Genomic DNA, 16,556 nt, shown 5'->3' with positions numbered 1-16,556 from the left:
CAACATAATCCCCTTGATTTTAAGGTTCAAATTCAACTTCTGAAGACTTGCTGACACGTTTTTAAAAAGAAAGACCATAAACTCCCTAGGTTTGTTGGTTAAAAATTCTGCATCCGTTTCTCACCCTGCCCTTTAAAAATTTTGGTTTTCATCCCATAAATTACACCCCTTTCTCTGTACTCAGGCAAGATAATATTTTTATTAGAATGTAAAGGTGATTGGTTTTTTCACAGCACAGTTACAAGGTGCTTGAGGGGATGATAGATTGGCTATATTTAATGAGCTGTGTTTCTATTACAGCTTAGGAGCATTTGAAGCATTACGGTATATAAATTATAGCCTAATTGCCCTTTAGGCTTTAGCAGCTCAAAATATGCCAGGCTTCAAGTCTGTGCACTTTGACATTTCTGCTGCATGTGCTGTCTGTAAAGCCTGTATACCTTATCTACGATTTTATGCACCTCCTCTGGCCCAGCCCTCCCCGTTTCTGGCTGTACTCCTTGGCTTCTTTTCCTCACTGTATTTACATAGACTCCCTTGCTCTTTACAATGTTTGGTTTGTGTAGTGACTTCAACACTGTCTTAGATCTGGAATCATACAAATGCTCTCACGGCTGGTGGTTGCCTCTGCAGGTTATGGTGTGTGGTGGACTGAGCTGTGAACGCCAGTGGGTGAGTGGCTGCAGCTGGTTTTCATTCTGAGTGAGAGAAACTGAGAATCCCAACATAGATAAGGGGAGAGATGATCTCACATTATCTGCAGTCAATGAAGTTATTCATGTTGGATGGAGCAAGGCAGTCTGCTGAAGGCTATGGGTACAGGGAGATGGTCTCGTTTTACCCTAGCTGAGAAGTGATTTTTTTGAACCCTTTGAGAATTGGCTTTTATCCAAGTCTACATGTACCTGGCTGGCTGGAAGGAGAGTATGTAGAGTGGACTCTCAAGTTACCTGCTTTGGGAGACCAGAGCAGGCTAGCACTTTGAAGAATTCCTGGCCTGGCCTGCCTTTATCCATCTCACTTAATGCTGTGATGAAAGGGAAAGAGAAAAAGGTAGTGGAGCCCTAGGTTAGGTGAAAACGGAGTAAGGGTAGTCATCAGGGAGTAAGAATGGAGCCAGGAACTCCTGGAGGGGTTTGAGACTGGGACAGACTGAAGAAAGTCAGCCTTTTTGTTGCATGAACATACTGGATTCAGGGAGGCTTAAGTGGAGTAAAGCAGAAACAGAACCTATGGCATGGTTAGAGAAGTACTTCTCTAGAAATATTTATGGTTTTTAAAGAAGTCATGAAATGTTAGAGCCAGCCAGGCCCTTAGAAGTCATCTGGTTCAATCCTTTCATTTTACATGTGAGGAAATTGAGGCCCCTGGAGATCAAATGAATTGTCTAAAACTCCAAGGTTTATCAGTGGAAGATTTAGGACTAAAAATGTATGCTAATTGACTTCTGGTCATTATTCTTACTATGTTCCATTGTCCCTTATACTGGGTTCAAAAGATAAGCCAGTCTTTCATATTCTCCTCATGCTTCATTTTTCTTTTTCCCCACACATTCCCCCTATTGATGTTCCACTTTTATTGGAAATAAAATAAATGATGTAAATGTTTTGAATATTAAATTCTCAGGTCAAGAGAGCAAGTCACTTTTTGAACGGTTTATTTCTTTAGTCTGAGAGGTCACCTAAGATATCTCATTTATAGAATGAGAGAAGTAGGATAGGATTTGTCAGCTCACCCCTTTGCAAGTATATTATACTGTTTTCTTCCTGAGTACTTAATAAACCCCAAATCTTGCATGTTCATGTTTCAAAGCATTTTCCCTTCTTATTAGTGAACGAGTGAATGAATGAATATATAATTTATTGCACACTTATTATGTTCAGGCACTTTGCTGAATGCTGTGCATGCATTATCCTGTTGGATTTTCTCAGTAACTCTGAGCTGGTGCTATTAGTATCCTCCCTATTTTACAGATGAGGAGATTGGGATTGAGAGAAATTTCTTCGCCCAAAGTTCACAGCATTTCCTTATCTTAGGTCCTCATTACTTCTTGCCTGGATGGTTGTAATAGCTTTGTCTCTGGTTTTCCTGCCATTAGTCTTCTTCTCCTTAAATCTAGGAATGAGATGCAAATCATTTAGTGAGCATGGCCAATGAGAGTGAGTGCTTACCGTAAACCACCAGTATGGCCATACCAGTGCGAATGGGAGGAATATCCCCCCTGATTGAATCTATCCTGAACAGCTATGAGAGCCTCTAACTTACTTCTCCAAAACTTTGGCCAGGTCCCTGTTGCTTATAAAGTACAAATTTCTTGTAATGGCCTTTAGTAAAGCTCTTGTGATCGGATCTCATTGCTGCTTTCATTCTTGCCTAATTTCTCATTACCATACTTCACTCCGTTTATGTCCCAACCAATCTTGACTACTACTCATTCCCCAAATACTATTTTTCTGTTCTCTGTGCCTTACCTGTTGTATACTTTTTCTTTGAATACACCCTCCCCCAGTCTGTTTCTTCTCACTATACTCTAACCTCTCCCTCTAGGCCTATCTCAGATGTTGGTTCCATGCTTTATCACAACTGTTCTTAAACCTACAAATGTAAGTAAGTTTTTACTTTTTTGTGTTGACACAGAACTTTTTTTTTGTGCTTCTGTTTCAGCACCTGATTCATTTTACAAATAGTATTTATATACATTTCTTGCCTACTCTAATGGATTTTAAACTCTTTAAGATCAGGGACCATGTCTAATTCAACTTTTTATTTCCCTTACAGTGCCTAACACCTGGCTGTTCAACAAATATTTATCAAATTGAACTGAATATAAATCATAGTGATATTTATCACAGGGGTATTGCTATTATACTATTTTATTAATTGGGTAACTACAGGCAGAAAAATCGTAAGATTTGTCCAGGGGATTTAGAGGCAGTTTCAGACCAGATCCAAATTCTCTTGATGTCTAGCCAGTACTCCTGTCACAAGACCCTGAGATGTTGCCATAGGGCCTTTCCAGACAAGACTGTGGACAGGGAACACATTTTCTAACCTTGGTAGCCACACATTAAAGTGTCAACTCTGCTGGAAAGAAGTCTGAAGCGTGAGGAATCTTAGGTTCAGCTAGATTTGAGTTAGCATAAAGTGGTGGGTTGTTTTCTTCTCTTTTTCTCTGGGATATTGAGTTAATACAATTTTTCTGTCTGTTGGAATTATCAGTGCGCTATTGGGTAAGAATAATATTCTGAGCACTACTCCTTCTGATGGTGATTTTTCTCTCCAATGTGATAAGCCACTGCTACCCACCACAGTGGCTGATGCAGCTCTTAGTAACTCTGTGATTTACCTGTAGCTTTTTCTTAAGTCTTTGTTTAAAAACTCACATCTCCCTGAGCTCCATACATTTTAACCAAATCAACTGGCTACTTGTACACTGCAGTCTTTAAATTTAGCCCAGATTGCTATTCTTTCTCATGCTTGGTTCTCATCCCCTCCACCTTACCCCTTCTTCCATCCTTTTACCTCAGAAGAAACAAACTATTACCTGAATGAAATCTAAAACCTGCTGGTGTCTTTGTTTGGCAGCTGCAACCTCGCTGTCTGAGATTGCTTCCCTCAGGGACTGTTGGGTATTCAGAGAATCTAACTCCACAACAGCAGAAAGGCGGCAATACAGACTAATAAATTTCTCCCTGTAGCTGCAAAAATGAACTGGAAAACAGACAAGCAAAATAAAGCATGTTAAGATCTGGTATCAAAATAGAGAAATTCATACCTCAGAGAAAACAAGTTGAATGAAAACGTGATTTATTAATCCTATCAGTGGAAAATATTAAGCCATAAATAAATTATAAATGTGCTCTTAAGGGGCTAGTTGTCTGGCTTTAGTCAGACAGTATTCCCTTTTAAGGTTTACCAAGTCCTGGTAAGGTATGGGGAAGTGGGGTTGGCTTAAGTTGCAGTTTATGTTCAGCCCCTACAGTTGAGGCTGAATATATATATAGATATATATTGGGAAAATAAGTTTGCTTATCACTTTAAGGAAAAAAAAGCCAAGTAGCACTTTGGAACCGGTTTTGATTTCAATTTGTGATTTCCAGTATGTATTTTGTGTGCTCCTTTCCAAAGCCAGAAGTCCCAGAAAATACAAGACATGCTTTTCTCAGAGTGTCTATTGTCTGGTTGGAAAATATCCCTAAGGACCTAGTATGATGGGTTTTGATCCTCCTCTTGCCTCTCTGCTCCTCAGCTCTTCTAGAAGGATGATGGAGCTGATGGCTTGGCAGACCATGTTTGTCTTCAGCAGACTTGACCTTTCTCTCTCAAAAGATAATGGGCCAGAGGCCAGAGGAGACAGTCTTCATCCCCAGCATGGAGGAGGGAAAGAGTAGTGTGGGAGTCAGCCTGGTGCAGGCGGCCTGAGGTGGTCAGATTTTCCATACTTCTCTGACTGGCTCTGATCATATACCGTAACTTCAGATTTCAGTGGGATAAGGAAAGCATCCTGATTCAGATTAGTATAGTACCAGTCTCTTCCTGGTGATTGTTGAATTTGGAGACTCACCCTCCAGGAACCTCACTTACTCTGTGTACCTCTGACCTATGCTGGTGCGTTACATGCTTTGGAAATAGGGCTGCTATAACTCAACAAATCTGTGGGAACATTTTTATTCTTATTTCTTTGGTGAGGAATTCTAGGAAGAACATCTAATTATTGCCTTTGAACCTCTTTGCTTTTGATTCTGGAGACCCAGATATGATCATTTAGGGATGTTAAAACTACACTACCTCAAAATGGGGCATCTGGTGATCTCTACACCATGTGAGGAAGCCCTACATCTCTGCATATTGAGGGATTTAAGTGTACCCTTCAATTCCCATCTTACCACTGCCACTTCCTTGCTTGATTTCCTCTTAGGATCAATCTCAGATAAGTGTAAGGGTAATCCGCTTTGTTTGTATTTCTTCATGTGGAAGTGGAAGAGAAGAATGGGGTGAGGGCTTCAGAGGTCCATCCTTACTCTAGGTGTGCACCATTTCGAGGAAGTATTTCTCAGTTTGGGTAGTCTCAGTTCTAGGCTTGTTTTTTTTCTCTCTTGTGTCAGATCTTTCCTTCCTACTTTCTCTACTCTAGCACTTCTTTGCCTGACACACAGAAGAACTGATTTCATACAGGTTTCTCAGTAAATGACAAACTATTGAGCTTCTCCCAAACAGTCTGCTTCTCCTGATATTTCCCTTCTTAAAGACCTCCGTAGAGCTCCTTCTTGACCTCAGGGTAAAATCCAAACATCTTAACACCAAAGGGAAAGCTCCTTGTGATCTAGGATTTGAATATATCTTCAATCATATCTTGCATCATGCAACCACCCTCCACCCTCCACCCACATTGATCCTAAGCTTTGATCTAGCTTAACATATTCCAGGTTCTTTTGTACTTCTGTGCTTTTAAACTTGCTTTTTCCTTGTCCTCCAATATCCTTCTCTACCAATACCTTTAGGTTAGCTGCTTCTGCTACTTGAAGATTCAGCTTGAGTATCTTTTCCTCAGTGAAATCTTCACTGATACCTCCTCCCTCCAGGCAGAACTAGTTTCTTCTGTGCTCCTAAAGCCCTAGTTTCTAAATAATCGGGACACTTAACCTGCTTTATTGTAGTAATGTACTTGACTGCCTTGGTATTAAACTGTGATTTCTTTGAGGGCAAGATCCATGTCTCCTGTTAATTTTTATCTTCTCAAAACCTGGAACATTGTAGCTTCTCACCTAATTTTTATTGACTAAATGATGAAATAAATTTGTGCCCTGATCTGAAGAGGGCTGACCCTTCCTCTACAGTCTCCTGTTTCCTTCCTTTCTCTCTTTTATCACTGCTCTTTATTTTCCTGTTTTGAAAGGTGTATTTCAGGTCTGTGATATTTATTGGCAGCTCTACAGGAAAGAATCACCATTACTTTGTAACTTGCTCTTGACCCTTGTAGCTCCCTGAATGTGTCTGTATGCCTTTCAAGGAGGGATTATATCCTGTTAGCACTTGACAGATGTCCTCTCTTGGCTGGAGAGTGAAGAGAGTGAAGTGTCTCTCAGCCTGCCTTTCCAAACCAACTTGTAAAAAAAAAAATTGGCTTTTTTTCCTTCTTTCTAAAGTATGGCTGGGAAGATAGGCAGAGGACTGAAGAATTTCTTTAAAGGAAACACTACCAGTCCCATCTGAATTCTAAACTCCAGAATGTCCACAGCTTTCTCTTGTGTCTCTTTGCGGTAGGAGCCTTGGATCAGTGGGTGGTCTTAGAGCGCCCACACCACCCGTGCCACTCACCACAGTGAGCTATGAGGACCTGTCAACTACAGTGCTTCTCTTTCCTGCTCTAGTGGTTTTTATCCAGAGCCTTTAATGTTACTTTAACAAATGTTACTTTAACATAGTCTTTTGTGGTTTAGCAATGATACATTTGGTAGCCATCACTGAGGAGGGGAGGATAGACTGGAAGCTTCTAATTTTTTTCTAATGTGAATCACACACATTTTACAGACAAAATGGTATAAGGGTACAATAATGCATTATCTGGACCACATGATTTGTTAGTGATTTACAAACTAAGACTAATGTTCTGCATTGTTTTCTCTCTCTTTTTTTCTGCATAAGATAGTGGCAGACTAAAATGCAGTCGGCACCAACACTAGAAGTCAGATTAGGAGTATAGTAGAGTGGAAAGTACTGAAGTTTAGGCATCAGACAGACCTGGGTTTGAATCATAGTTCTGCCACTTATTACCTACGTGATAGTGGCCGTGTAACCTAGGGGAACCTCAGTTTTCTCATATCTAAGACAGGGATAATAATTCCTACCTAGGGTTAAATAATATGTATATAAAGTGCCCAGCACAGCATGTGGCACATATCAGATATGAAATAAAGTTTTGTTTACACCCCTACCCCATTCCCCCAGGAAGAATGAGGCTCCATATTCTTATTTAGTAGTTAGACTATTATAATAGGATTGAGATTAGAATATTCTTCCTAAAGATCTCTAGCTTGATAAGGTCCTAATCAGTCTAGGTCAGGCAGCCTAGTTTGAAAGCTAAGGAATCAATAAGATTACCTCCTGGGGTCAATTTAGTTCCATGATTCTTTGCCAAGGTGTCAGAAAGAACCTGGGCACGAGATGCCCCTCTAAAAATTCCTGGTAGTCAATGAGTTGACAGTTGGAATTCAGGAATGGTGTCCTAAATCATGAAAAATGGGCATTAGGAATGAGAGTTGAGACTGTGCCATTTCTTGTAAGCCTGTGGCCTGGATTCCATTAGGCTCAATGCCTGGATATCCCACAGGCACCTCAAAACTCATCATTTGTCAGACTGAACTCATCATCTTTCCCCTCCCCCAAACCTGTTCCTCTCTTCATATTTCCTATTTTGGTAGATGGCAACATTATCCATCTCAGCACCCTATTTAGGCTCTCTGGCTCCTCCATCTTGTTCTTCAACCACGTTAAATCAATCACAAAGTCCTGTTGATTTTAACTCCTAAGTTCCTCCTGCCTCTGCTTTCTCTTCTACACGCTTACCTCAGCTACCTGGTTTAGACTCTTATCATTGCCCACCTGGACCAGTCTCTTAACTATCTCATTGCGTCTAGTCTCAGCCCTTTTTTGCTCTCCTGCAATCCATTCTCCACAGAGCTGCCCAAAACCAATAAGACCATATTATTCCTTTTCTGTAAATCTTTTAATAACTCTCCATTGCCTACAGGACAAAGTCTAACCTCTTTAGGATGGCATAAGTAGCCATTTGTGAATTTGACCTTTTTAATTTTTACTTTCATCTCCTGTCACTCTTCCTCAGATGCCTTAAGCATCAGTCATACTGAGCTACTAAGAGTATACTTAATTGGGCTGCATTTTCCCAGGTCTCCAAGCCTTTGTGCATGCTATTCTGTCTGCTTAAAATGATTTTCCTTTTCTGCTCCGCCTTTTCTTTTCTGGATGTTTGTTTATCCTTTAAGGTCTAGCTCAAGTATTTTCTGTGTAAGAAAAGATTAGGTGTCTTTCCTCTGAAATTCAACAGCTTACCTCTTACATCACGGCTTTCATTGTATTGGGACTGTTGGTATACATGTCTGTATCCTCTACTGGATTCTAGGCTTCTGGTGGGCAGACTGTCTTATTAATGTCTGTATGTTTAGCCCCAACACAGTACTTGGCACACAGTGTAAGTTCAGTAAATGTTTGTTGAATGAAGGATGAAGCCAAGCACCGAAGTATGAAATGTATACCAGGCTCCAAACTGTCTTTTTTTAAATTCCCCAGTTGTTTAATCTTTCTAGTCCAATTAGTATGATTCATAGAGCCAAAGAAATCAATAAAAAATCAAGTTTCCTCATCATAGGCTTGCTGTCAATTGTGACTGCCCACAGCATCAGGGCAGGGCGACCTCCTCAGTGGAGGCTAGGCAAATCCTCAAGAAGCCATATCACTGGACAGTGTTTCTAAGGGCTCATGATACTGCTTTTCCTTTTGTTTCTGGGAATAGTATAAATAGTGACCCTTGTCGATCCCTAGGCACATGCTTTATTTAGTGTAGAAGAGCGTCACCCTGCTCCTATCCAAAGAATAGGAGAGTGTCAGCCCTCAGGCTATGGAGGAGGGGGTGGGTCTGAAATTGTACCACTTTGCTTCAGCTTAGCCCTTCTCATAGAGATCTCACACTATCCTATATGATGGTCTCTCTCTCTCCCACAAGTAATCCTGTAAAGGAACACCCTATGAGTTTGCCCCAGCATAGTCTTTACTCCAGGGGGCAGAGGGCTAAGCTACTTTATCGTTTTGTCCTTGCTAGATTTATTTAGTGCTGGAATAGGCACAGATACAGTTTTCCATAGCTGGTTAGCAAGTTATTTATGATTCACTCAGGCCACTGGCAGGAACACAGTCAGTTTGCCAAATCTCAAATCCTTTCATCGGACAGGGATGACTTATACAAGTCAAACTGAAATGTAGTGTAAATGTTTTATTCTAATTTACATAATCTCATAATTTGCACCTTTTCAAGTTTCACTAGAATTCCTCTGTTGTTATTACAATTTTCTGAGTTCTGGCTGAATTTCCAACAACATTCTCTTTCTCAGAAGTGCTTAGTGTATCTGTTGACCTTTTACTATGGACCTATCTATGGAAGATAGAAGTCTCTATTTATTAAAAAAAAGTAGATTTTGCTTAGCATCTTTCTTAGAGGGGCTTAGGCCTGCTATAGCAGGCTTTTAGGAATTCCTACAGAAGGTATCATTAAATGCTTAGTGAGCTGATGTCAAATAGCGGAAGTAGCTATGCTAATCTGCCTCTTGTAAAGCCCTGATTTCTTGGGGATAAGATAGAGTTGGTCATGATTCTTACTAAGGCCCAGCAAGTTTTAAAAAATTGTTGCTGCTGGTGCTGAAGTACAATAACCATTGTACTAGAATGTATTGATTTCCTGCCACTGGCAACATTTCCTCCTGATCCCTAGAAAAGACTAATAGAATTGTGTATGCCAATGGAAGCAAGCCCAACAAAGTGGTCTTTTCTGGAAACTTACATGATCCTTATTAATCAACTAGAGCGTGAATGTTATGGTAATGAAGGAGGACGAAGAGGGTAAGAAGTTATGTTTTACTCTAGGGAAAAACATTTTAAAGTCAGGAACTATTGAGGCCCAGGCTTTGATCTATAGTCTGGTTTTCATAGATGAAAGATAGTATCTGATGGTCTTATATTGCTTTTAGTATTAAGAAGAAGTAAGACAGGTCAAAAAGATGGGCACTGTAGGATTCTGTTACACTGTGCTATGCTAACTGCATCTCTAGTTCTATAATTTCCTAAAATTTCTTTATCTCTGTGTTCTAGGCAGTACTACTTGAAGTGTGATCTATGGATTGGCAGCATCATTATCAGCTGAGAGGTGGTTAGAAATGCAATTCTCCAGTCTCCTTCCCAGATCTACTGACTCAGCATTTCTGGGGTGTGGCTCCAGACATCTATTTTAATAAGCTCTCCAAGAGATTCTTATGTACATTAAAGTTTGAGAAGCACTATTCTTGGGTATCATATCTTAAAGTATGTTTTCTATGGGTTTTTAATAGGTGCTATGCCAAAAATGATTCCAGTCATTGTCAAATGAACTTGGAAAATGCTGGGTTAAACAAAGTTAAGCTTTTTATTTTTTATTTTTTTTTTGTGAGGGGGTACTACTGGATTTTTCAGAGCTTTTAGTATGTTATTCTACTGCTCAGAATTCTCCTTTGGATTCCCAATACACTTAAAGTAAAATCCAAAGTCCTTATCATGGCTATGCGGCCTTGCATGATCTGGCCCCTGTTGACTCTGTGATCTCATTTCCTGTCTTTGTTGCTCTTGCTTACTACACTCCACCTACGCTGATCTCTTAGCTATGCACACTCTTACTTTGAGGCCTTTGCACTTGCTGTTCCCATTGAGTGGAAATCTCAGGTCTCTGCTCAAATCTGTCTTCTTCAGAGAAGACTTCCCAGGTCATCCTCTCCAAAATTGTAGCTCCTGTCACTTCACTCTAGTCTCTTACTTTGATTTATTTTTCTTCATAGCCTTCACTACTGTCTGGCGTTTACAATATTATTGTTTGTTGATTGGTTTACTATTTGTCTCCCCAGCTAGAATTTAAGTTCCATGAGGAGTTTGTTCATTGCTGATTCTTCAGTACCTGGAATAGTGCCTGGCACTTAGTAGGTTACGTAATAAATATTGGTGAATTATGAACAAATTAATGCAGAGAAGAAATTGTAAAATAGAGAGTAACAACAGAAGGACAAAGTGTGGCTGCTCCAGAAGAGTACATGAGCCTCTCAGAAAGCAGGATAGAGAGGATACTTGCAGGGCTTGGTCCTCCAGGGTCTTGGGAGTCAGGTACTGTTGTGATTGATACCAAACCATTGGTTCTTCCCACCAAGGCCATTGAGGCATGGGGAAATGAATTTCATGTATTTTGGCCTGTAATCATGGAACACTCACGACCATTTCACACAGAATGGACTCCTGGTTAGCTCTCCAATGAAGTGTTTTCCTTAGTTCTTTTCCCTGTCAATTATCTATCCGTGGAAAATCATTCACTTTCATGGCTTCAGCTGTTGTAAGTAGACACTAGCCAAATTTCTGTGTTGATACCTTTCTCTCCTGCATTTCTCCTGCCACTTGGACATGTCCACTTGGATGTTGAATCAGCACCTTCAAACTCAAGATTTTCAGAGCTAAAAGCATTACTTTCTTCCCCAAACCATTTTCATCTCTGATTTCCTTACTTTTGGTAGTGGCAGCAACATCTTCACAGTCTTTGAGGCTGAAAACAATGGGGGCACTCTAGAAGTCTCTAGACTTCACCTTTTCTCATTCAAACAGGTGCCCACTCTTGTCAATTGCTCCCAATGTTTCTTACGTCTGTATGTGTTTCCTTTTGTTTTGTTTCTACCCTAATGCTAGACTATTATAACAACCTCTGAACTATCCCCCTAATCCTGCTTCCAGTCCCTCTTAAATAGATTCCTTAGTCTAACTCTTAAGGTACTGCCAATATGGCAAGAACTAGTGTGTACAGCTTTATATCCACTATTTCCTCATCATTTCTTTGGTCTAACCAAACTGGACCACTTGTTTCTTTCCTGACTCTTTCTGAGTTCTTCTGTTCTCATGTCTTTGCGAATTCAGCTCCCCCCGACAAGAAAGTTTTCTTTATCATCCATGTTTGTTAACATCCTGTCTCACATCAAATATTCTCTCCTCCAAGGCAGCTTTGTGATATCTTCTTTGAGAACATGTGCTTTCTTTTCTTCTTTCAGTATCATTTAATATGATTTTGGCACATTTGATGTCATTCAATAATAATTTGTATTATTATTTTACTCCTATCACTGTACTGAAAGTCCCTTGAGCGCAGAGCCTTTGTCTTACTCATCTCTGAATCTCCACAGTAAGCACCCAGTGTATACTTATTGACTTGAATTGAAATACCTTGACCCAAACTATATTTTGTAATTTCATATATTTAGCAATGCAGTTAAAGCATGGACTAATAATGTTTGGATGGGGATCTCGTTAAATGGTTACATTCACATCCAGATCTCTTGGGGGTGGTATGGCCAATGCTATTAATCATTTGACACAGAAAATGTGCAGAAAGGTTAAGTAATTGCCAGTACCACACAATAGGGGACCTAGGACTCTCAAGTCCCAGTCTACAAGTCTGATTCAGCTAAGTTTCCCTCCTCTGGAAAATAACAATTGCTGTTCATTAGCTTTTGGACATCTGAACTGCTTGGAGCAAGGGAACTGAGAGGCTTAATCCATTTAACCTCAAAGGATAAATTCAGATTCAGATGGCCAGGTCTCAAAATGAGACATCAGGCAGTTGCCTTGTCTGCTTCTAAATCTGGTGGCTGGGGAGCAATCCAAAGAGTCTGCCTTCATTCTGCACACCCAGTCACTCACCCTCCCGTAAATCCTACAATTCATTTGAACTGACGGAACTCTTGCTAATTGCCTCTTATTGCCCTGTTACAAGATGAAGCATGGGGAAGAGACAAAGCCTTCCTATTCGCATTTCCAGTGGGCAGCAGGGGTCTCCGCAAAAATAGAGAAACTGGGGCCTAGGCTATTCATTTTTGAAAGTCAGGACTAGATTTTCTACCATTCAGAATCTACATTATAATCACAATCCTGGGAGACGCTGTCATTTCTCAAATGGTCTGCTAGAAATTTAGAGTCTATTTAATATAGTCTATTTAATAAAGCAGCACTACATAAAGTTATAGACTTTTTTTCCCTTCAAAGTGATACACATTCTACATTTTAATTTCAGTATTTTTCTTTTTCCCAGTTAGAGGAAAGAGAGAGAACGAGAGAGAGAGAAAGAGAGAAGGGGCAATGCTTTTCATGAAAACATCAGTTCTTGTATTTATGTTTTAAGAAAGCAAAGGGCAGGCAAGAACTGCAGCCTGATAACTGAACTTTCTGTTTAGAATTCCCTCCTTTCCATTGGGCCTTAGCTAGGTTTCAATAATTATTGCTCAGGCACATAGTCTTGGAGCTTTGCTTTCTCTCAGACTTGTACACAGTTCTAGGAAGGGTTGTTGCCAAAGCCATCATGTGATTTATTGACCCTCCACTGGGACAAGGGGGAACAGATATAACTTTGTGATTTTATTATAAGGAGGCTGGGTTAATATTTCTAGGTGAAACAAGCTACTATACCAAGTTCAAACATCTGAAGAGGGAGGTTAAGAAACCCTGAGTGTGGGGTGTAAGGATTATTCTGTCCTGGGGCTGTACAGACGTCGTCTGAGGCAGGGAGCAGGAGAAGAAAGGACACATTGTGACCCATTTCCAACACCTCCTGTGTGTAGAGGCGGAAGTTCCTTGCCTGCAGAGGGACACGCGCGGAGGAAAAATAGGAGAGTTACAACATGGCACTTACATAAACAACACCAAACTGGCATAAAACATCTAACAAAATTACAGGACTTCAAGCTTGGAATTTTTATACAACATAAATATTAGGGTTCAGCCCATTTAATAATGCTATATAAAATCAAGATTTAAGGCAGTAATGTTCCACATAAACTCTGAAAACAACGTTTATGCTTCTTATAAAAGCAGAAAATGATTGCATTCTGTGGGCTTTTCAAAATGATGAATATAATTACATGAAGCAACAAAAATGGATTGAATTAAAAATCCACTAGTTGCAATTTAAGTTGGTTAAGGGGGAAAAATGTAGTTTCTGGCCAAGGACTGAAAAAATTTTACAAGTATCCAAAAAAAAAAAAAAATGTTGTATGCAGTCTTAGGCAGTTAGGCAGCCTTCTCCCAACATGTATATGTAGCCCGAGAGTCACCAATGAAATATGAGCTGCTTCAAACCTGCTAAGCCCAAGAAACCTTTAATAGTATCTACTGTCACAAGTACAGCTAGCATTTTTTTTTTCTCCTCCTGAGTACATGGCCACCCCTGGAATAATCCGGCTGCTCCCCTCGTGTCTTTATGGCATCTTGTGCAATTTATTCTTCATCAGTGTTGACTTTTTTGAACTAGTCCTGCAGTATTGATTTACAATCAGAGCAGTACCCCAATGGAAGAGCACTCTTGAGTTGCTAATCTATCCCACTGCCTCCATGGATCAGAGGTCAATTCATGGTTGTCTCTCTGTTATTTAAAGAAAGCCAGTCACTCCTGTAATGATCTTCCTGTTTACAGGCTAAACTTGGTTCATTTTGTGTTTGTGTATAGGGATGGGGTGTGTGTGCGTGTGTGTGTGTTGGGTGGTGGTGGGGGTAGTGAACATAGGCCAAAAATAAAGAAAGAAAGAAAGAATTCAACCTAATGCTACATCATGTTAACTTACTAGACAGGGCCTAATAAACTTTTACTATTTTCTTCTATGCCAACAGTTTTTCTTGAAGTTGCTTATTAGTAGAGGTTAGGTTTGTACATTTTGGTTTAGATAAGACAATAATTTTGACAGTAAATTCTCTGTTTGTGGAAAGATAGCATGGCATAACCTTGGCCGTTGCTATAGATTATACTATCACTAGTCTTCCATTCTTAGATAATCTGTACATCTAATATACACTTATTTATTTATTCTCCTTGCTTCATGCTGTCCTGGAGCTTCGTGTCCTTCAAGTTGGACTAGCCAATGATTTTTCCTTGCTTGTCCAGACCACAGTGCAGTGGGGTCCAGGAACCTTGGAAGAAGTCAGTAAGGAGGAGCTAGAGGAAAGGGTCACAAGTGCAGTCTGTGTACTTGTAAACATCAAATTCAGAATGTGCATGGACATGCAAAGTGTTATTTAAATTAATGAAAATAAACTAATACATATATTTTTTACTTCTTGAGTTTTATGCCACAATGCAGTTTCCATTAGCCATAAAAAGAAGATAGAAATGGTAAGGACTAGTACCTGGTGTAGAGGTATATTGATCTGCTTAAGGAGAGCTTTCACTGCCATCTGGAGCTCGTAGAAGAACAATTGCATGGGGCAGTCAGAAGTATGATCCACACTTTCCATAGATTCAGAGCCAGAAATCTTTTGGACCCATTCCCACTCCTCTCTGTATGTTGAGTCAAGTTAAAATTAGAAATATAACAAAAGTTCAGAACACAGCTCAGAACATTTTTAGTGTATATGTCCAGAACCTGGATAACCAGGTTTTGGTGGTTAAAACTCGATGCAATTCATGAAATTTGAACTTTTTGCCACTCAAATGGAGTTTCAAATGAGCTTTTTCTAATTTAATCTTAGTTTACCTATCAAACCACATATACCTCAGAACAGCAGGTCTAATTTGTATGAATCAGTTTTTGAGATTGGAGCTTTGAAATATTTTGTAATAATTTCCTGACTGTCTTCCTTTTTTTCCCCCCCGAAGATCCCTTATAAGTTCTTAGACCCTACATTTACCACAGGGGCATTTTCTGGTTAATTCAGCAGTTGGGTAACCACAGGAGTCTAGTCCAACTCAGGCAACAAACCACATGGCACATTTCAACCCTGGCCTGTTGTAATTGTGGAGACTATTCTGGTTTCTTTCCCCTTCCAAAAGCTTGAGGAGAATCACAAACAGGAACACCAGACAATTCCAATAAAAGGAACCAGGGGACACACATCACTGCTTCCATCCTCCTTTCAAACCAGTCATCTGTGTCTTTATTCTGCATGCACTATAATCCTTCCTAATGAACTTTTCTAAATGTCATGCAGAAGGGAAGGGAAAAGAATGGTGGTGGGAGGAAAGCACATCTGGTTTGTCCCCCAAAGGCTGCTCTTCAAAAGGATCTTGAAAAGACCAAGGTAAAATGCCTCTTGGGCAACATTGTTTCCACAGGTATTTTAGCACAAGTCTCTAAACACATTCTCTTGGCCCAGTTTCTCCTTCGTTCTCCTTGGTCTAACTCTGCAGGGAGCAGCAATATGCTCTCAGGGGCAGGCTAGAGAGGAAAGGAAAGCCCTCCTGTCCAGGGATGGAAAGAGAGGAGGTGCTAACGTATGTTTCCACCCTCATGAAAATCCTCTGAGGACTCTCCCCAATGGATTATACCAGCCAAGGGCTCCGATCTGTGGGTCAGAAAATGAAATTGATTATGACACGAACTTCTCATCAGAAAACACTCTCTTTTAACCAGCTACCCTCTTAGAAACGTTTCTAGTTTCAAGATATCTGTTTCATTTCAATTCTCACACTGGAAAAGAGTATGGAAAATCTACCCTTTATCCCAATGAGAGAAAAAAAAATTAAATCCTACTTCAATCTGGGCATACTGTTGGCTTCACAAATAATTGACATCTTTGAGAACCTGCTTGGGAACCTTTTCATTTCTCCCATCGCTGATACTGAACTAAATGAGAAGGTTCTGACTAGTACAAGTATACACAAAACCTACAGGACCACATTGCTAAAACAGTGTTTGTAATCAAATTGGAAAATAAATTACCGGTAGGAATGCCATGAAACATCTACCACTAAGTAATCAGTTTAGTCTATAAGGATGAGGGAG

At 40.0% G+C, this 16,556-nt stretch overlaps 1 protein-coding gene across 5 annotated transcripts in view; it reads right to left on the bottom strand.

The window, feature by feature from the left end:
* The window catches only part of ANKFN1 (ankyrin repeat and fibronectin type III domain containing 1), a 371,664-nt gene that overhangs the window by 24,499 nt on the left and 330,609 nt on the right, over positions 1-16,556 (bottom strand). For all 5 annotated transcript variants that reach the window (XM_070560769.1, XM_070560770.1, XM_008519821.2 and 2 more), the window contains exons 16-18: positions 14,962-15,112; positions 13,252-13,420; positions 3,545-3,711 (exon numbers count right to left, since the gene is read on the bottom strand). In XM_070560769.1, the coding sequence (XP_070416870.1) occupies positions 3,545-3,711; positions 13,252-13,420; positions 14,962-15,112 (487 nt within the window). The remainder of the gene's footprint in view (positions 1-3,544; positions 3,712-13,251; positions 13,421-14,961; positions 15,113-16,556) is intronic.

Source organism: Equus przewalskii, chromosome 10 (assembly GCF_037783145.1).
Source record: "Equus przewalskii isolate Varuska chromosome 10, EquPr2, whole genome shotgun sequence".
Lineage (NCBI taxonomy): Eukaryota > Metazoa > Chordata > Mammalia > Perissodactyla > Equidae > Equus > Equus przewalskii.
Note: the sequence above shows the minus strand (reverse complement) of the source record. Positions and strands in the feature narration are given on the sequence as shown.